At 35.6% G+C, this 21,207-nt stretch overlaps 1 protein-coding gene across 1 annotated transcript in view; it reads right to left on the bottom strand.

Moving 5' to 3' along the window:
• The window catches only part of LOC105474609 (lysosomal trafficking regulator), a 200,414-nt gene that overhangs the window by 120,834 nt on the left and 58,373 nt on the right, over positions 1 to 21,207 (bottom strand). The window contains exons 5-12 of the mRNA XM_071073958.1: positions 18,972 to 21,054; positions 15,944 to 16,973; positions 14,761 to 14,922; positions 13,160 to 13,316; positions 12,042 to 12,268; positions 11,471 to 11,537; positions 4,664 to 4,773; positions 2,130 to 2,556 (exon numbers count right to left, since the gene is read on the bottom strand). Coding sequence (XP_070930059.1) covers positions 2,130 to 2,556; positions 4,664 to 4,773; positions 11,471 to 11,537; positions 12,042 to 12,268; positions 13,160 to 13,316; positions 14,761 to 14,922; positions 15,944 to 16,973; positions 18,972 to 21,054 — 4,263 coding nt within the window. The remainder of the gene's footprint in view (positions 1 to 2,129; positions 2,557 to 4,663; positions 4,774 to 11,470; positions 11,538 to 12,041; positions 12,269 to 13,159; positions 13,317 to 14,760; positions 14,923 to 15,943; positions 16,974 to 18,971; positions 21,055 to 21,207) is intronic.

The following is a 21,207-nucleotide window of genomic DNA, read 5'->3' as shown; positions in this document are numbered from 1 at the left end:
TGAAATTTTAAAAATGTTCCATACCAAATATGAACTTGTACAAATAAAAGAGTAGGACAAAACCAGTGTGTACCTAGGAATTATAGAGTACGAATATTACAAATATTTAACTTAATGCTCACAACCATCTTATAAGGTAAATATACATAGGGTGACAGAATTGAGGCGCTGAGAGGTTAATTTGTCCAAAGGCATCAGTTAGAGGTAAAAGATGTGGTATCACAGCAAAATATTCTTTATCTCTCTTCAAAAATTTATACATGTCTACTATTTTTAAGTGTTTATACAAAATCATCTTTCTAAAATATGTTTTCTAATATATTCTTAAAATAAAAAATTAAGACAAAACTTTCTAATATTTACTTTTCTCAGGTCACTATGTACATTTATTCATTTTATAAGAGACTGTTTACATTGAGATTGCCTCCATTAAAACATGAGAAGGCAATCTGCATAGCTTATAGTATAGTAGCAATGTCAAGGCTCTGGAATTAAAAACAGGTGGGTTTCAATTCCTTTTCCTCACTTACCAGCTATATAATTTGGTCATGCTACTTAACTTCCTCTAAAAATACAGATAGTATGAGCACTTACTAACTTGTTAATATTAAAAATGTATATAGAAACAGCTGAGCAAAGTGACATATATACAGAAAGCACTCAACGCACATTAGATAGCATCATAATAAATATTATCACATGTAGAGCTATCAGTTCTTAGGTGGAAAAATTCAATCCACAACAGAAAATTCTAGTGAAGGCAGTGTCCTAAAACAGAGGTTCCACTGGGTGAGAAAGATTTGTGGAATGAAGAGCTAATAATAATGAATAATGAAAGATTTGTGGAATTGAGGGCTGCATCTCCATGTACATATAAAGCCCTAAACATCTGTCTCATCCAGTCATTTCATTCATTCCATAGGCCCTAAGAATTATCCCACCTACTTCACTTTCCATCACCATAAACTGTTTTTCAATGAACAGTTTTTTTCTGCCCTAGTCATATGAGAAACAAGGTGCAGTATAATAGCAATTCTTCAGTTAAAGAAGGAACTGGAATGAAATTTATTCTAATGTTGGAGAATGGCTGATGCATTTAAACATTCTGTGACAGGAACTAGGGGAGGGTCACTGAGGTAAGACACAGCATGAGAAGGAGAACTTGAAATAAAAGAGAGAAGGACGTTCACAGGCCGGGTGCAGTGCCTCACGCCTGTAATCCCAGCACTTTGAGAGACTGAGGCGGGCGGATCGCAAGGTCAGCAGACTGAGACCATCCTGGCTAACACGGTGAAACCCGTCTCTACTAAAAACACAAAAAATTAGCCGGGCGTGGTGGCACACGCCCGTAGTCCCAGCTACTTGGGAGGCTGAGGCAGGAGCATCACTCGAACCTGGGAGGCAGAGGTTGCAATGAGCCTCAAAAAAAAAAATAAAAACAAAAACAAAAACAAAAAAGCAGGTGGCTCACACCTGCAACCCTAACACTTTGGGAGGCTGAGGCAGGCAGATCATTTGAGGTCAGGAGTTTGAGACCAGCCTGGCCAACATAGTGAAACCCCATCTTTACCAAAAATATAAAATTAGCCAGGCATGGTGGCCAGCGCCTGAATCCCAGCTACTCGGGAGGCTGAGGCAGTAGAATTGCTTGAACCTGGGAGGCGGAGGTTGCAGTGAGCCAAGATCGCACCATTGCACTCCAGCCTGGGCGAAACTCTGCCTCAAAAAAAAAAGAAAGAAAATGAAATGCGGACTGTCTAACAGAGGCTGGGAAATAACAGAAAGAAAAGCAGCTATAGGGTTTATCCTTTTCTAACATCAGGAGCCACCCTAATCCAGTAATGGGACCAGGAAAGAAGTTCCATAAGGAACTCTAGGGGCTGATGACCCCAGAAAAAGTTGTATTTGTGGTGTCCCCTTCACCCCTATAAAAAACTAAAGTATCTGTAATGGATATTCAAGGCTATATGACAACTCAGGCTTTGATAAGTCAGGACCTACCATCACTAAGGCATTTAAGGTGAAGAACATGTTAACAGTGTTAAGAACACTACTACATTTTTACTGCTCAAGGAAAAATACAGTCTGAAAACTCTTCGTGTACAAATCAGATAATCCTGTCATCATACCTGTACCATCAAAGCTGCTATCTGGTAAAATTAATGATTTGTTTCTTTTCTTTATGTTCTTTCCTTTTTCTGCGGTACTCTCAGCTTCATGGATACATTCCACATTAAACCACAGTGAAACACTGAAACCTTCTGATAGGTGTGGCCAGCAGTTTTGCCCCAGCAACGGCAGGTGGACTGGGGCTATGTGCCAAGATGAAAGCAGCCGATGGGGAAAACTCTCTCTATCAGCCTCTTTCTTGCTCCGTGAAACTCGTGCTCTTCTCAATAAACCCATGGCCTTACTGTTTAAAATCCCAGGATACTTTTGTGATGAAACACCGTTGCTTAAATTTGGAGTGTGCAGTAAAGGGAAGGTTAGATACTGTGAAGGGCTCATAGTAGTATCACTTTCAATAATTTTCAGAATACCTAGAAGAAGAATTTTCTAGAGAAAAGGAAAAACAAATGAAACTTTCTAATCATGTAATAAAGTACATAATAATCTTGAAATTTACGTTATACATGAAAATACAAACATACCCATACATATCAGTATTCCTATATAAATACCTTCCTATCTCCCACATCTTTAAAATTTTCATTTTTTCATAGCTGAGATAAAATATGAAACAGATTTCATTCTTTTTTTTTTTTAAGACAGAGTCTCACTCTGTTGCCCAGGCTAGAGTGTAGTGGCGTGATCTCGGCTCACTGCAACCTCTGCCTCCCAGGTTCAGGCTATTCTCCTGCCTCAGCCTCCGGAGTAGTTGGGATTACAGCTGGGATTACCCCCACCACCCCCAGCTAATTTTTGTACTTTTAGTAGAAACAAGGTTTCATCATGTTGGCCAGGCTAGTCTCGCACTCCTGACCTCAGGTGATCCACCCATCTTGGCCTCCCAAAGTGCTGGGATTACAGGCGTGAGCCACCATGCCCAGCCTTCATTCTTAAAATATGTAATCTTTTGTGGTTAATTTGTTTCATGTTTAGATTTTTTTTTTTTTTTTTAGACTGAGTTTAGCTCTTATTGCCCAGGCAGAGTGCAATGGCACGATCTCAGCTCACTGCAACCTCTGCCACCCAGGTTCAAGTGATTCTCCTGCCTCAGCCTCCTGAGTAGCTGGGATTACAGGTGCATGCCACCACGCCCAGCTAATTTTTGTATTTTTAGTAGAGACGGGGTTTCATCATATTGGTCAGGCTGGTCTCGAACTCCTGACCTCAGGTGATCTGCCCGCCTCGGCCTCCCAAAATGCTGGGATTACAGGCATGAGCCATGGTGCCCTGCCTTAGATGTTTTTTTGTTAAAATTTTTTATTTTTAATTTTTGTGGATACATGGTAAGTACATATATTTATGGGGTACCTAGATTTTTTGATACATATTTAGATTTAATAGTTATGATTTGGTTTTAAATTTTAAATTAAAAATAATACTTATATCAAGAATCATTTCTACTAACGAAAAATGTTTATTTCTAAGTAAACTATGGTTCTTCTCCCAATTATTTTTAAATCAGAGATATAACCAGAGACATTACATATTCTCCAGATTTCTGACTTTAGAGCATGACTGTCTTCATAAAACTGAGTATTCAATTGCTTTCCAATTTATTTCACATGATTTTTTTCATATCAAGTAAATTTTCTTTCATCTGTGTTTGGCAAACTGAAACAAGGTTTTAAACTTTTATTTATATTACAAGTTTTTGGTTAAACTGAAATGTAGAATTTATAGAAAATACAAGAGGAAATGCACATTTAATTAAAGGCAAGAACAATGACTAAGGAGAGAGAAGGAAAAAAATAAAAAAGATTAACCTAGTACAATGTCCTATTCATGCTTAAAATAACACCTGATGTTGATTATGATAATGACAAATATACTTAGAAGAAGTAATAAAAAAGCATTCCACAAATATAGCAGCCAGTTTTCAATGATCTACACTAGTGGTTTTTAACCCATGTTCCACAGAGCTCCCTTAGGAACCTTGGGACTGGAGCAGGGTGATAAAGTGGGCAGGGCTCTGGAACATCCAAATCCCACTACGAAGTAGCTCCAAAGTTTTCTGTCTTATTTGCTTATGCTTCTAGTCAAGGTTTCATTATAAAAAATGGGTTTCCTAGCAAATAATAGTTTAAAAGACACTAAGCCACACCAATGGAAAGGGGAAGTGTAGACAATAACTGAAGAGTATAGTGGATAATAACCTTTTGAGAAGGATAATCCCTAAGATGGTTATAACTATTCACAATTAAGCTCTCTTTAGTAATTAAAATTATTCAGCTTTTCTAAGCACAAAAATTGGAGATGGGGTGGGTAAAGAAAAGATAATCTCAGTGATATGTCTGGTTAATCAAAATTGAAGTGAAATGGTTAAAATATATGCAAATAATTGAGCATTTCACACATAATAATAAGAAATTGACTATACCAATTGTCACATCAAAAGAGCTTAGTAACATTTCTAAATAATTAAAAATAAATTCTTTCACTTATAATTTTTAATAGAATGTATCAGTGAAAAATGTAAAGATTATAGCATATTTACTGTGCAAGGAGATTTCTCTAGAAATATTCTCAAAAGAAGGGTTAGCTCTTCTGAACATGTTCTTGAACTCATCAAAGATACCAAAAGATCCACCAATACTTTCTGGCATGCTAAATTAAAGAAAGAGGAAAAAAATTAAGGCTAGTACACAATTAGAGGAACAAATGAGCAATTTCACCAAAAGAGCTAAAATACTATTGTCACTTTTTGAATGGATTATAAAAAATCTAGTATAGCAATCACAAAATTTGCTGAAGAAATAGCCATATAACTAAATGTAAATCAACCAACCAACCGTCAAAAACAACAAAAACCACTTTTCTTTTTAATATTATTATTTTTTTAGACAGAGTCTCATTCTGTCACCCAGGCTGGAGTGCAATGGCATGATCTCAGCTCACTGCAACCTCCACCTCCCAGGTACAAGTGATTCTCCTGCCTCAGCCTCTCGAGGAGCTGGGACTACAGGCACGTGTTACCATGCCCAGCTGATTTTTGTATTTTTAGTAGAGAAGGGGTTTTGCCATGTTGGCCACGCTGGTCTCAAACTCCTGACCTCAGGTGATCCACCCGCCTCGGCCTCCCAAAGTGCTGGGATTACAGGCGTGAGCCACCGTGCCCGGCTGGCATGAGCTCACTTTTCTTAAAGATTAATTAGCTACAAATAAACTAAGGGCATTCTTTAAAGAAGCATAAATCAACATAATATTTGTTAAGCTAATACTTCTATATAATAAAATAGTCTGCTAACTTCTAATCTTGAAAATGTTTAAATTATATCTATCACTTTTTAAGTACAAAATTAGATGACAAGTAGTGGAAATATTAAAGATGATTTAAATACTTAAATATCACCAACTATTTAGTTTGAACATTTTCTTTATTCCATCATAGGTTTAGCACAAAACATAAATGGTGATACACAAATTCATAGAATTCTTTAGAGCAAAATAATAACTAATATTTGTAGAGCAAATTATAGTGTTCAAAGTATTTTTACATGCTTTATTTCAGCTGATCCTCACCAAAAACAAAAAAACCCTACAAAATAAATATTATCTCCACTTTGACCTGAAAGAAATAATCTTGATTTAAAACCTGAGATAAGTTTTAAAAGATTGGTAGTTTTGGAAGACCTGGAGGTTAGAGAATAGAAGCTGTATTTAAGCAACATATTTTGCAGAAGCAATGAGCTGACACAGTAATAAAATAGTACATACATCTGGAGAGACTACTTGCAATGAGACCATAAAATAGCATGGACTTTGTCTTGTACATAACATGAATCCATTAAAGGTTTTTAAGTAGGAAAATAATATGATCAAAGTGTGTGTGCTTAGTTTTTTATTTTTCCAGTTCAAAACTAACAGATTCCAGTTAAAAATGGGGGAATGGATATATACACTTGCTTCTGTGTACTACTGAAAACTCACAGCATTAAAGTACAGAATTATAAGAAGGAAGAAACCCATAACAGCAAAAATATGTGGGGGCAGTGGGCATTGGGGCACATCTAGTGAAAGATTTTAAAATATTTCTTGAAGATGGAAAAGCAGATGGATAAAAGACAAAGCTGCAACCTAGAATTCCTTTGAATTAAAAAGAGGTTCAGAGCAGTAGGAAGCCGAGCTGTCCATCTAAGGTCTGGAGAGAAAGTGAGAGTGCGGCTGATAATACAGGGATTAATGAAAGGTCTCTCTGTGAATATCCACCTCTCTCCTGTTTCTCAGTACACAGCACAGATAGTTCAGTATTCACTTTTAGGTCCCAAACCTGATAACTCTTCTCTAAAGAAACGAAGTGGATTACCAGGCAAAAGCTCAGGTGTATATAGGCTTTTAGCATCATGGCTACCGAGTATAACTGTCCAGTCTGCAGACTGAACAAACTGCCTAACCAGAGGGAAAAGCAGAGACTAAAATAAAGCATGAATGCTGTATGCCAAGCCATGTATCCTAGTTTTGGGCTGTGATGCCTGGATCAAGAAAGGGATGCCTTTTTTCTCAGCACAAAGACACTATAAGCCAGCCAAGCCCTATATGTGAAAGATGCATTTTTCTAAGGTATGCAAACTGCCATGCAGGGTAATAGTATCCCTAATGGTCCCCCAAAGTAAAGCTCTCTTCATTACAGTGTTTGGGAAGCCCCTAATCATCCAACGGCACATTCACACAGAGCTCTTCAACATATTACCGACTCAGGAAAGAGGCCAAAATAGAAAATAAATTCACTTTCACAGTATTAGAGGAAATCTCCAACAGTTTTGCTAAACATAAATAGCCTAAAAAGGTTCATAAAAATATTAGAGAATTAGCAACCTAAAGCAGTAAAAACAATACTTAAAAAACAAGAAACAGACAAAACTGACCCCAGAGGAAAATGAGATAATTTGGGGACAGAAGAAACTTTAAGATGTTTGTTACTATAATCAAATATATACGAGGAGATATTATATCCTTATATGAAAAAGAAATAACCAGAAAACAGTCAAGCAAAAAAGAGTTCTTAAATATTAAAATTACCAAAATGAAAAATTAAATAAAAGGTTGGGATTGAAAAAATGTCTCAAGATGTAGCATAAAAACAGTGACATAGTCAATATGACAGGAAAGATAATCTTATCTTTGCAAGATCAATTGGGAAGGCTCAAGATTACAATTAGAATACAAGAAAAAAAAGAGAAGGGAATATGGAGAGGAGAAAATTATTTTTTAAAATAATAATGCTTCATGATCCTGTATTAGATCTAAGATATGACACTAAAAGCAAGGCAATGAAAGTCAAAATAGACAAATAGGACTTCATAAAAATCTTTTAAAACGTGCTATCAAAGTAAACCATCAAGAAAGTGAACAGACAGCACAAATAATGGGAGAAAATATTTGCAAACCACATATCTGATGAGGAGCTTCCATCTAGAATATATAAAAAAACTCTTACTATTCAATAATCAAAACAAAAATCACCAGTATAAAAATGGCTGAAGGATTTGGATAGACATTTCTCTGAAGAAATCCAAAGAAAATATGCAAATAGCTAATAAGCACACTGCTATGGTGTAAATATCTGTCCCCTCCAAAACTCAAGTTGAAATTTGGTTTCCATTGTGGTAGTGTTAAGAGATGGGATATTTGGGAGGTGACTGGGTCATGAGGAGTCTGCCCTCATGGGTGGGATTCATGCCCTCATGAAAGGGAGAGTTCAGCCCCCTTTTGCCTCTTTTCCTTTCTGCCTTTTGCCATGTGAGGATGCAGCAAGAAGGCCCTTGCAAGATGCTGGCACTTTGATCTTGGACTTTCAGTCTCTAGAACTATGAGAAAATAAAAATCTGTTCATTATAAATCACTCAGTCTGTGGTATTCCATTATAGTAGCACAAAAGGGACTAAGGCACACACAAAGATATACTTAATACATTAGCCTTCAGGGAAATACAAATCAAAACCACAGCAAGATACCACTTCATATCCACTAGGAGAGATATAATTAAAAAGGCATATAATAACAAGTGTTGGCAAGAATGTGAAGAAATTAGAACCCTTATACACTGATGGTAAGAATGTAAAATGGTATAGCCATTTTGGGCAATCGTCTGTCAATTTCTCAAATGATTAAACACAGAGTCACCATATGACCCAAAAGAAATGACCCAAGAGAAATGAAAACATATGTTCACACAAGAAAACTGTACATGAGTGTTCATAGCAGCATTATTCATAGTAGCAAAAAAGTAGGACAACCCAAATGTCCATCAACTGAAGAATGGAAAAATCAAATGCAGTATACCCACACAGTGGAATGTTATTTCAGCCAAAAAAGAAAAGAAGCAGAGAAGGGGAAAAGTAACTTTATAGTGGAGAGACCTGACAAACACTACTTAATGCAAGTGATCAGGGTCAACATCAGCAATTATAAATCATGTTGACAATATGTACCCTTGATATGATTTAATGACAATGGCACTTTGCTTCTATGATCTTCCTCTCAAAAGTCCATACCCCTAGTGTAATCATGACTTTTGACCAAGGTGCCAAAACTTTCATTCAATGGGGGAGGAACAGCCTCTTCAACAAATGGTGCTAAGAAAATTGGATATTCACATGCAAAAAAATAATAATAAAGTTGGCTCCTTACCTAACACCATATACAAAGTTTAACTAAAAATGAATTCAGGACCTAAATGTAAAACTATATATCGCTCAGAATAAAACTTACGGGGAACACTCCATAATATTGGATTTGTCAATGATTTCTTAGATATGACACCAAAGGTACAGCCAACTAAATAAAAAAATAGATAAACTGGACTTCAAAATGAAAAACTTTTGTGCATCAAAGGATACTATCAACAGAGTAAAAAGACAACCCACAGAATAGGAGAAAATATTAACATATCACATATCTGATAAGGAATCAATATCCAGAATATATAGAGAACTCTTAAACCTCAACAACAAAAAAAGAAACAACCCAATTCGAACATAAGCAGAGGACTTGAATAGACATTTCTTCAAACAAGATATACAAATGGCCAATAAGTACATGAAAAGAGGTTCAACATCACTAATCATTAGGGAAATACAAATCAAAATCACAAGATAGCATAATGAGAAAAATGTCAAACAAATTCTAATACAGGGACATTCTTCAAAATACCTGACCAGTGCCCCTCAAAACTGTCAAGGCCAACAAAAACAAGGAAAGTCTGAGAAACTGTTACAGTCAAGAGGTACCTAAGAAGACATGACAACTAACTATTATGTAGTATTATCCTGGATAAAATCCTTGAACAGAAAAAGGACATTATGTAAAAATTTAAGAAATCTGAATTATGGACTTTAGTCAATAATAACATATCAATATAAGTTCATTAATTATAATACATACATCACAAAAAGTTAGATGTTAATAATAAGGGAAACTGGCAGGGAAGGGTGTTATGAGGGAACTCTATAATAGCTGTTCAATTTCTCTGTAAATCTAAAGGTGTTCTAAAAAATAAAGTCTATTAATAAAAACTGAAGGAGAATTGCTTAACCTGGGAGGCAGAGGTTGCAGTGAACTGAGATCGCACCACTGCACTCCAGCCTGGGCGACAAGAGCAAAACTCTGTCTACAAGAAAAAAACAAAAACCAAAAAAAACCTGAAAAAAAGGAATCCATACAAAGTAAGAAATTTAAAACATGATTAGAGAACTAAAGTGCTGAAACATGCTACCACATGAATGAAGGTTGAAAGCATCATGCTATGTGAAAGAAACCAGTCACAAAAGACCACATATTCCATGTATATGGAAAAACATCCAGAAGAGAAAGTAGATGAGTAATTGCAGAAGAATCCGTGTAGAGGACGGTTAAGAGGCAATGGGCAATGACTGCTAAAGGGTACAGGGTTTCTTTTGGAGGTGATGAAAATGTTCTAAAATTAATTGTGGTGATGGTTGCACAGCTCTGTAAATAAACTGCCTACTACAAAACATTGAACTCTACACTTTAAATAGGTGAAAGTTATGGTATGGGAATTATATCCCAATAAAGCTGTTATTAAATAATGGAACGTAATTTCTCAGAGTTAAAATGGAAACACATATTCAGAACACAAGGGTTCACTAAGTGCCTAGCGTAATAAATAAAAATACACCCATATACTAAATAAGTAAATGAATGAGAAGAGAAAGCTTTTCCTTAAAGTACAATCTCAGTGAATAAATGCAGAAGGAATGATGGAAATAGAAAATCACTATTTGGCAGATACCACAGAATTAACTGTCTCACTCAAGAATCATCATACTTTCATATTTTTTCATAATACTAAAATTAGTGGATAAAAGAATGAGAAAAAGTACATTTACATAGTCTCAAGTTATCTTCCCACAAGATACTTATTAATTATAAAGGGGTAATAGTAACTTTATAATAGAGAAACAGCAAACACCTCCTTAACCACATGATCAAAGTTAACATCACCAGTAGTAAGATCCATATATCATAAATCCTTTTAATTTGATGCACTCAGAAGGACCCAGTATCACTTCTGAGTACTCCTGCCAAAAATATATAACCTGAATTTAATCATGAGAAAACATCACACAAACCAAAATTAACGTCTCGTGTAGGCTAGCCTTAAGTTCTCCAATTAAAATGTAGATTTATTGTGATTAGCAATCATATTATACATTCATTATGACTTCCTCAAATGTCTGAGGAAGTACCAAGTACAGAGTAATCAATATCAGATATGGCAACAACATAGCGTTAGACTGGGTTTACAGTCCCCACAATGCCACTTCTATGTATATGACCCTGAACAAGTCAACCCCTTGGAATCTAGATTTTCCTCTCTATAAACATACTTGCACTCTGTCTATTTCATTGTGTGGATCTGAGGAACAAATGGGATAATGCACATAAAGACGCTTTTTTGAAATCACAGAGCACTATGCCAATAGAAGACTTTTTTTTTTTGAGACAGGGTCTTGCTCTGTCACCCAGACTGGAGTGCAGTGGCACGATCACGGCTCACTGCAGCCTTGGCCTCCTGGGCCTAAGTGATCCTCCCACCTCAGCCTCCCGAGTAGCTAGGACCACAGGCATGCGCCACCAAACCTGGCTGATTTTTATAGATGGGGTCTCTTTATATTGCCCAGGCTGGTCTTGAACTCCCAGGCTCAAGTGATCCGCCTACCACCTCAGCCTCCCAAAGTGCTAAGATCACAGACATGAGCCACCACATCCGGCCAGAAGCCATTATTATCAACTTTTCACAAAAAATAATTTCAGAGCTATTGTTAAAACAGTTTCAACTTACCTTGAAAATCAGAACCGGCCTGTGTTAAAATACTCAAGAACCCTCCTAAAAGATTTTTCACAGTTCCCTGAAGATTACAAAAAAAAATACAAAATTAAATTACTTACCTCACAGAAGCATGAAACAACTGTAATGTCATAATAAATTATATGATAGGGTATCTACTATATGTATATATATGTATTTTAAAATGACTAAAAAGACTACTATGTGTAGGATTATACTAATTTTCATTTTCTTTTTATACTGTTTTTAAATTTTCTGATTTTTCAAAACAGTGAGCATATATTCAAATTAAATGCATTTTAAAAAATATTACCCATTCTCAGAAATAGATGAGAATTTACTACTGGCTAGCAAAGGACATTAACTTTTTATGCTACTTTTAAAAAACTATGGAATTAGAAGATTTTGGAATACCACTTGTAGGTAAAAACACACCTGAGGTACCAGCAAAGATAAGTAATCATCTCGAATAATTTTCAGAAAAGTTGGGTTATACATTAAGGAGATGTTATTGGGTGATGAGTCTGATAAATATTGATCACATTTAACTAAATGAATCTTTTACCTGTTGCATGAGCAGAAAAATATTCTTTTCTTTCTGCCTAATAATTCTCAAAAAACTCTCAAATACATGGGCAAGCACATCAAGTTTGGCTTTACTAGCAGAAAGCAAATTTAATTCCAGCATACAAATCTCAGGATATATTATTTCCCCTTGAGTGAGGTTTTCGAGTAAGTCATTTGGACTGCTTGATGCACTGAAACCTTCTGTTTCAGACTTTAAGTCTACCCCTGAAAAGAGAAAAACAAAAGATTATTTTTATTCCCTAAACACTAAATATTTCAAACTTTATTAATCATTTAGAAGATCTAGTGGCAAAAGTACTATTCAGAGGATGCTTACAAAACCTTTTCCAATCTTTTCCTACAACACAACTTATGACAATGATATGGGTATTCTGAAGATTAATGAGTTGCCTTAAAAGCAATTTTCATCTTCAGTAGAACCACAAATTTTACAAATAAACAAGAATTTTTATAGACATATGATACAGATTTAACATATCCCATGGACACAACTTTAAAAAAAAAAAAACCTATTCAAACTTTCTGACCCCCCAAATACCTAAATCACAGAGCAGTTCAATTTGCCTACCCAAATCTTTGTGAAAATAGCAGGCTTGGCTATTGGTTGGATGAATTATCAATTTTGCCGACTTCATAACTGAGAAACAATCCTGTCTTATTGAATATTGCATTTTGGAAAAATTGACTTATAAGATCTTTTAAGACTGCTGTGCTCTTAATAAAACGTTGATATAGTTAAGAAATTTATAAATTTCACCACCCAGTTACGATTACAACATCACCCAGGTTATCTATTTCTATTTTATTATCTATTTCTAGTATTTATTGTCTTTCACACTAGAATATACATGAAATTGGGTAAGCTGTCCTTCAATTTCATTTTAGGCACTCAGACGATGTTTGTGATAACAAACTATATCACATTATTGCATATATGAATGCCAGACTGTTGGGAAGATCAATAAAATGATAATGCAACACATTTGTTAAACTGTAAGGCAATACAAAATTCTAAAGTGGTATTATTATGAACCATTTTGCTATTCAATGATATGGCTTGCAGATCTAATCACAAGCACTTCAATGATATTTTACCATCATCTTGGGTTTTGCCATCTTCAGGATTGCTTTCACTATCTGCTTCATAACCTTCTTCTTCAACTAAAAGCTTAAAACTACAACACTGAGAATCCTCAGCTTCTTCTGAAAAATCACCAGGCTGGGATGACAATTCTTCTGCAGATTGACGACTCTATAAATCAGTGTAATTCAAAGGTAAAAGTTGTAATATTTGCTTGTTTTTAGTTATAGAATACTTATTATTCAAAAGTCATGTTAAGGACAGTTTCAATATTTTCTTAAAGAAAAAAACTTAGCAATATGAATTATTATAAATTATGAAATTCACTCAGCAAAATTTCCCAGATGCTTTCAGACAACTTAATACCTCAAAAAAGAGGGTTTCTAACAAAGTAAGTTACAGGTCATTTATTTATTATTTATTAATAAATAAATATATGTAAGAAATTTCATTCTAGTTATACAATAGGAAATGACTAAAAACCACAATGTGGTGAAATTTTACTTCATACAATTTAATACTAATATATATTATTTGTGCACATTTGTTAATAAAAAGATTTTTTCATAAGGATTTTTATAAATGCCTCATAAATTAGGTACTAGAGCAGACAAGACATTTTTTTCAAAGGGATTAATTAAAATATCTCAGAATGCAACTGTCTACATAACAAGCATCTCAGAAATCAAGAGTTCCAGTATTAACTTCCTTTGTAAGACAGAAATTTTCCTTTTCTTATAAAAATGTCACTAATACCTTCATTTCAGAAAACATTTTCACCTAAAGAAGCTCAGAATACTTCATCATTGTAACAACAATAAAAGGTAGAATAAAGTAGGTATTTTAACATTTTACAGTTAATCAATTAATTCAGTAATATGATGAACATTAATAGCTATTTCAGCATGTTTTTAAGTTATGCCAAATAGTAACATACAATGTTATTTCAAAACCTTATAAAACATCATATACATGGCTAGATCAAGGAATTAAAAGAGAAGTTACATAAAAAATAAAGGACAGAAGGCAACTAAAGGTAAAATAAACATAAAATGAGAGGGAAATGAGCTAATTATGCACCATATAATTTTAGGAAAGAAAATTAAAATAGTTGCTTTAGGAAAAAACATTAAACAACTAAAACATTGTGATTGTTATTTTCTATGTAAATACTAGTCATTTTTATGTTGAACGATTTAAAATTAATGTGAGTAGAGAGTTCTGGAAATATTAGCTGTACCACCAAAGAACCAGATAGGATAGGTAAATCATCACCATTCCTGAATTAGCATTTAATAAACTATCAGGTATATGTAAAATATACCAAATCAAGTAATATATTTCTGTCTTAACTGGAAGTAATTCTCAGTAAATTTCCAGATTAGATAAGGAAAAGCATATCATACTGCTCTCCTGTTATGTATAAGACAGGGCAATGACAAAATACTGTTCATCCCATCATATATCCATCACGTGGTAATAAGATCCACTGAACTCATCTGACCAAGTCCTAGTCCATATGCTCTAATGACATTCATCAGCATCCTAGTCTCATCCCAACTTCCGCCTCTGCTGGTCATACCCAAAGAACACAACTATATGTCGTTATTCATACCTTCTCAGTCACAGCATCACTACGTTCAAAATCTGCTGAATAATTCCCAAGGGCAACTCGAAGCAGGGCATCAAATAAAGGCTTTGCTAGTTGTGTTTCAATCACCTTTGACTGGGAAAGATGGTCCCTCATTTCAAATAATATATTTTCCACAGACAAGTTCTAAGGTAAAATAAAAGAGACTAAGAATATTAATAACTATTTAAAAAACTAAATGATGAAAAAATATTTACCTAACTATAAAGCTAATCCATTTACTTGCAGTTGATATGAAAGTAAAATGACTATATAAATATCTAGCTCTATACAAACATCCTGTTAAAATTAATAACATTTTTATTGATAAAATACTTAGTTCATCTTATTTGGTTTTTATTGCAGCATGGTAAAGAATGACAAGAAATGAAGCTAAGCAAAGAAGTCAAAGCAAGACTGAAGAGTTTTGTGTGCTGTGTTAAAGCGTGTGAATTTCAATTGTGGAAATTCAGTGTGGAAGCATCAGGATTTTTTAGAGATAAGGCAACATGGAGGCTGGAACTGAAGTAGGAAGAGCCTGTTGGCTGGCTGAACAGTTAGGGGTAAGTTAGTGAGGACAGAAGAGGTCTGCCATATTCCCAGTCCCTGGATTCCTTTTTAGTCGAGAAATGATCTCAGGAGAAAACTTGTAAGAATGTGAGGGAAAGCAGAAAAGATTAGGGGAAGAATCTGGACAAAGATGTGGTTTTAGGAGAAGTCTAGTCCCAGCCTCATTTCCTGGGAAGCTCTGGAGCCTGAAGTGCCCCACAGTGATTGTCGCCACTTCTTAGAGCCACATCTATCAGCATTAGCTATGAGCATCCTTCCCGGGCAACTCCCTGTGAGGCATGTCCCATCGGCCAAGGGCAATTCCTGGAAGACGGGTGCTGATGTGCAGATGGTGAATGGGTGATCAGTTTGGTAAAGGAGATCTGGGCAGGGCAGCCAAAGATCTAAATCACACAAAGATTTAGATCTTTCAACTTTGAAACACAATATCCATTATTATTCATCTGACACTTAAAAAATGTGTGTGTGTGTATGTCTGTGTATGTGTGTGTATATATATATAAAAAACGTAATATATAAAAAACCTAATATATATTACATTATATATCTATTTATGTATATATATTATATAACAGCTGAACTAAGGACACGGTATTACCTGACTAGGTAACTCCAATTCCATCTTCTGTTGACTAGTTCTGGCACCATGAAGACAAATGGCCAGAAGGGCTTCCAAAAGTCGTATACTCTGAAGTGAGGTCTCACTTTCTTGACTTGTAAATATCTTTGCTTCCTCGGGAGCAGCTTCACTAGCTGAAATTTGTTCCACATTCATGGAAGAAATATGCTGTAACTCTAATTTACCTAAACTGTCAGCACTCTTTTTTAGACTATCTAGTTCTGATGGTATGGGGTCACTTTTTATAGTCAAAGATAATAAATCTTCCTTCATAGTTATCTCAGGTTGAGAAATTCTGTTTAAATCCTGGTTTTCATTTACAGTTGTATCTCCCTCCTTTTTTCCTTGCTCCTCTTTGTGACTTCTGAACAGTTTCTGTATTATCATAAATATTAACTTATGGCATACTTGGAAACCACCAAACCTATAAAACTGTTTCTGGAAGACTGAACTCAACATGTAGATCCAACGACACATAGACCAAATGTCTGCTGCTTGGTGCATATGTTCAGGAGAAGGCAAGGCAAGGCTCTCGAGAGATAAACATGGCAGCATGTGACTTAAAGGCTCGCTGGCTGTGCTGTCATAGCCAGAAGTATCTTCTGAGTCATTGGCCAACTCCCTATCAGACTCTGCTTCTTTACTTATGCATAAAAATGCCACACAGAGGAATAGGTTTATTGTGTTGATATGAACATCCTGGTTAACAGTCTTCCGCCTCTTTGGATAAGCTTCTTTGAGGCCAGCATAAAATCTGCTGAGACTCTGAGGAGAATCTGAATAAGCTTGCTGATGATGAAAAGAAGTACCTACATGTACAGAGGACAACTCCTTCTGTTCATTGTCTATCCCATCAATACCTGGAACTGAGGCATCTTTCTGTTGCTCCTCTAGGCTGATTATCAGAGTTTCAAATGCTTTTAGAGAATGACTTCGAATACCATTTAAGTAATTTAATTCGATTATTTGATTTACTCCATTACAACTCAAAAACAAATCTCTTATTACCCTGCGAAAGAAAAAAGCATGTAAAAAGTTTTAAATAAAGAAACATCATTTATAAATAAGTACATATAGTATTTAATATATTGGTATTGCATGTGGGATACACTAACCACTACCTAATTTTATCCATCAATTATCGGGCTAAAGTTCTTAGATATAATCAGGACCTCAAGTTACTTTCTAATTACTCTGATATCCTTCTTCAAACATTTGTATATATGGCTCCAGCAGTGTCTAGAAACAAAAGATTACCTGTCCCACATTAAATGAAGCAATTCAGGGAATAATATTTTTCTCCAAATGGCAAATTCTATATAAATTCTGAACATCACAGCCACCACCACACTCGCGATAGACACTCTGAGGGCAGGTAAGCATGTGTTTGTTCATTAGTTTTTCTGCCTGATGGTTCATTTGGGAATTTTTGTTTATTTTAAATCTATGCCTTAGGAAGAGAAAGAATCACACTACAGAGCTGAAAATCTTCAGAAGGTTCGGCATCACATGAATTTCCCTTCTAACTGGGCTAGTTGCACAGAGTCAATAGTACAAATACTATAAAAAGGTTTTCAGCTCTGTCTCAGGTGAGACTTGTGTCTAGATCATTGGAATCCTACTAATAACTTTAACATAAGCCAGCTAGGTGATTCTCAGCCCTTCCATCACAAAGATCCAGGTTGTCCACAAATATGCCAAAGAGTTACAAAACTTTCTAATCAGTCAGTTCTATTTAAACGATGCTGAAACGTCAGAAAAATTTTTAAATGACTGTAAGGCAATGATTTAATGTCAATAATAAAGTAGTTGTACTAAGATGGACCAAAAAATGCCACACATGAAGATATTAATGATAGGATATATTTGTATAAGTTTCTAAAATGGTATATGCATTAATTTGAAAGGCCAGTCTACCTATCAGAAGCAAGCTTTATTTATACAATTATTTTTAAATGCACCAGATTTGGCAATCACAAAGTCTGGAAAACTCACTGATATGATTAAAAGTAATTTTAATTTTCTTATTTTTGCTTATCTATATTTTCTAATTTTTCTGTATATATTGCAGAGGTTACAAATGTAAATTTAATATTTTAAAATTAACAATCCCATTAATACCACTGCCTCAATAATCATTTTATGTATTTTACATATACTACATATTTTACATAGTTGTAAATAAGTGAACACTTTTTTTTTTTTTTTTTTTTTTTTTTTGAGACGGAGTCTTATTCTGTCACCCAGGCTGGAGTGCAGTGGCCAGATCTCAGCTCACTGCAAGCTCCGCCTCCCGGGTTTACATCATTCTCTTGCCTCAGCCTCCCAAGTAGCTGGGACTACAGGCGCCCGCCACCTCGCCCAGCTAGTTTTTTGTATTTTTTAGTAGAGACGGGGTTTCACCGGGTTAGCTAGGATGGTCTCGATCTCCTGACCTCGTGATCCGTCCGTCTCGGCCTCCGAAAGTGCTGGGATTACAGGTTTGAGCCACCGTGCCCGGCCTAATACTATTTTAATTGTTTATATTTTACCCATAAGATAGTATAATCATTTTCTCATATTCCAATATGATCTTTGTAAACATTTTCAATGGCCAATAATATTGTATCAAAGAAATATAAAGTAATTAAACTTGCCCTGCTCTTGGATATCTGTGTTTCATCTACGTTTTTCTCAGAAGTATATCTAAAACTTTTCTTTTTGTTGAGAAATTAAAATCAATGGCTCTATCCTCTTCTCTGTAAACAGCTCAGTAAAAATACATACATACATAAACAAATGGTTAAAACAAATCTGATGTGGAAGGAGAACATTTTTTGTTGGCAAATTGAAATTAAATCCTAGGAAAGAATAAACAGTAAATATGATCACACTACTGCCAAGGCCCTGGAGGTATCAGTGTCAGAAGTTTAAATGCATACATTTCATCACTCACTTGAAAGCATCCAATGAAAAAGATCCAGACATGCACACCCCACCCGCCCCCGCCACCCTAACATATACAAACCTGGATTTAAGCAGGATAGGCAGAGTTTTTACATAAATCTGAAGCACGTCCTGAGGCAAGCACTGGTTACGATGACTACATACATGACTCTGAGCTGAAGTAATACTTAGGTGTTGACAATGATGTGCTAATTCAACTCCTCTTTGGAGCACAGGATTAAATATGTAATTATATAGCTTCCACTGAACAACTATATTGCCTTTCTGGATTAAACTGCAAATGTGATTTGCAATCTGTATACTATGTAATCTGTCTTCTTCAAAAACAAAGTTCTGATAAGCCTTTAAAGCATCCCATTTCCACAACAAATCTTCAGATCCACTGCTAGGCAGGATCCCTTGAAATCTATAAGAAGGAGTGGATGAACTTGAGGAGGGTTCAGCATCACGTAAGTTTCCCTGCAGTGTCTCTTCTAATTGGGCTAGTTGGTCAGAGTCAACAGTGCAAATATTACAAGCTGCTTTTTTAATTTTTGGTGATATCTCTGCTCCTCCTAACTGATCCAAAATAAGTTTGTTAAGGATATTCAATATATGCTGCTGAAAATTTTTCAGTGCTGGCAACTTAAAAGCATGGAGCAAAGGAATGATTACAGATTTGGGATCCATACAACAGCATATTCCAATGTTATGAACACCCGAGAGGATCTGGACACAAGTGCTGCTCAAGGAAGCCTGCTGTAGTAAGCGCAAGCACTGATGGGCACACACCGCAATGCAACAGCACCGCTCAGGATAATAAACATCTCCATCTGCAGTCTCTTCAAATGGGTTTTTGGAAACCTGGTTTTTAAAAGCTGAAACCAGAAGACCTGAGAGATCTCGGTGATGATGCATAAAATGAGAATATTCACATCGTCTGTGCCTTTTTCTTGTACACATCGAATGATGAAGTTGCTCTGATTTCACCTTTTTGACAGTGCTCATTATTTTCATCACACTATTTATTAGGGCTTTCAAATGCTCTGAGGCCTCAGGAGGAACTCCATCTCTTAAAACCAGCCATTCCATTTGAAGAACTGCTGTTTCAAATAAATTAAATCCATGATGCTGAATGAATTCTTGAACCAAATCCACAGCTTGACTGAAGTAGAAGGGATTTGAAGCTGCACTCTGAAGACAACAGATCAGAATCCGAAGAACTCCTTCCAAAAGCTCAGGTAAAAGAAGGGCTCTATGACGATACTTTGAAAACACAAAATCTTCCTGAACCTCCTGCAGTGTTTTCTTTTGTCTTGGTGCAAAAGGGTCAGGCTGCTTTTCTAGGCATGTTCTAATTTTTAAAGCTGCTCTAAGCAATTCAGTTAAATTTTTCCTAAGATTTTCTGGCATCATCTCTGCAGTACTAACATCTACTGACAGAAGATGCAACACTGTTCGAAAGAGCATCCTTTGAATCAAAGCCACTGGTTCTTCAGTCCAACCTGCAGAAACTACTCGACTCTCCAAGTTGTCACTCAGACTACAGCAGTCCCCAAAGCCTGCTAGGAATTCAGTTAGTGTGGGCACTACACTGGCTGCTAAAGGAGAATTATGATTCAAGGTAATGTCAAACTTACAAACTTTTTCTAATAAAGATAACAAAACATGACATAAGTCAAACGGAGAATTGTTCATGTTACTGATAACAGACAAGGCAGCTGGCTCACTTAAAATGTCAGTGTTTGACTCCTGTCTTGGAATAATCTCTCTGGAATTTTCCAAAGCCATAGTATCTGGAGGAGTCTGTTCTTCTTTGGTTGTTAAGTGGTCAAGTTTAGCTTTAGGGTGGTCTTCTTTAGGAAACGATGTTACAAAATGCTGCAGCAGATGGGGCCTTCTATGCTTATTCATTGTTATGCCTTTTTCATCTGAATTGGCTTCTGAATCTGAGGTGGACAGCTGTGTCTTTCTTGCATCTCTTATAGAATAGCGATGGGTAATTTTACGCTGTCGTCTGCTTTTTCGAAAAACATTTACTTTTGCAGAAACCTGACTAGACAGGGCACTTCCTTCTAAATGTAATTTTTCCTGAGTGGATCTTTGTGAGCTTGAGTTCTTTTCTTTGGTCAGGATTATATCAGCTGAGAGCGGTAGATTAAAATCTAACAGAATGAAGAAAGAAGACTTAGAATACCTCAATATGTTTTAAAACTCAATTTTAAGGTGACAGCCCTCTTATTTATCACCCACTAAAGGAGTTTATCCTCAATGTATTTTGCAGCAGGGCTGATTTCCTTCATTTATGTCATATCTCT

This window comes from Macaca nemestrina, chromosome 1 (assembly GCF_043159975.1).
Source record: "Macaca nemestrina isolate mMacNem1 chromosome 1, mMacNem.hap1, whole genome shotgun sequence".
In the NCBI taxonomy this organism is placed as follows: domain Eukaryota; kingdom Metazoa; phylum Chordata; class Mammalia; order Primates; family Cercopithecidae; genus Macaca; species Macaca nemestrina.
Note: the sequence above shows the minus strand (reverse complement) of the source record. Positions and strands in the feature narration are given on the sequence as shown.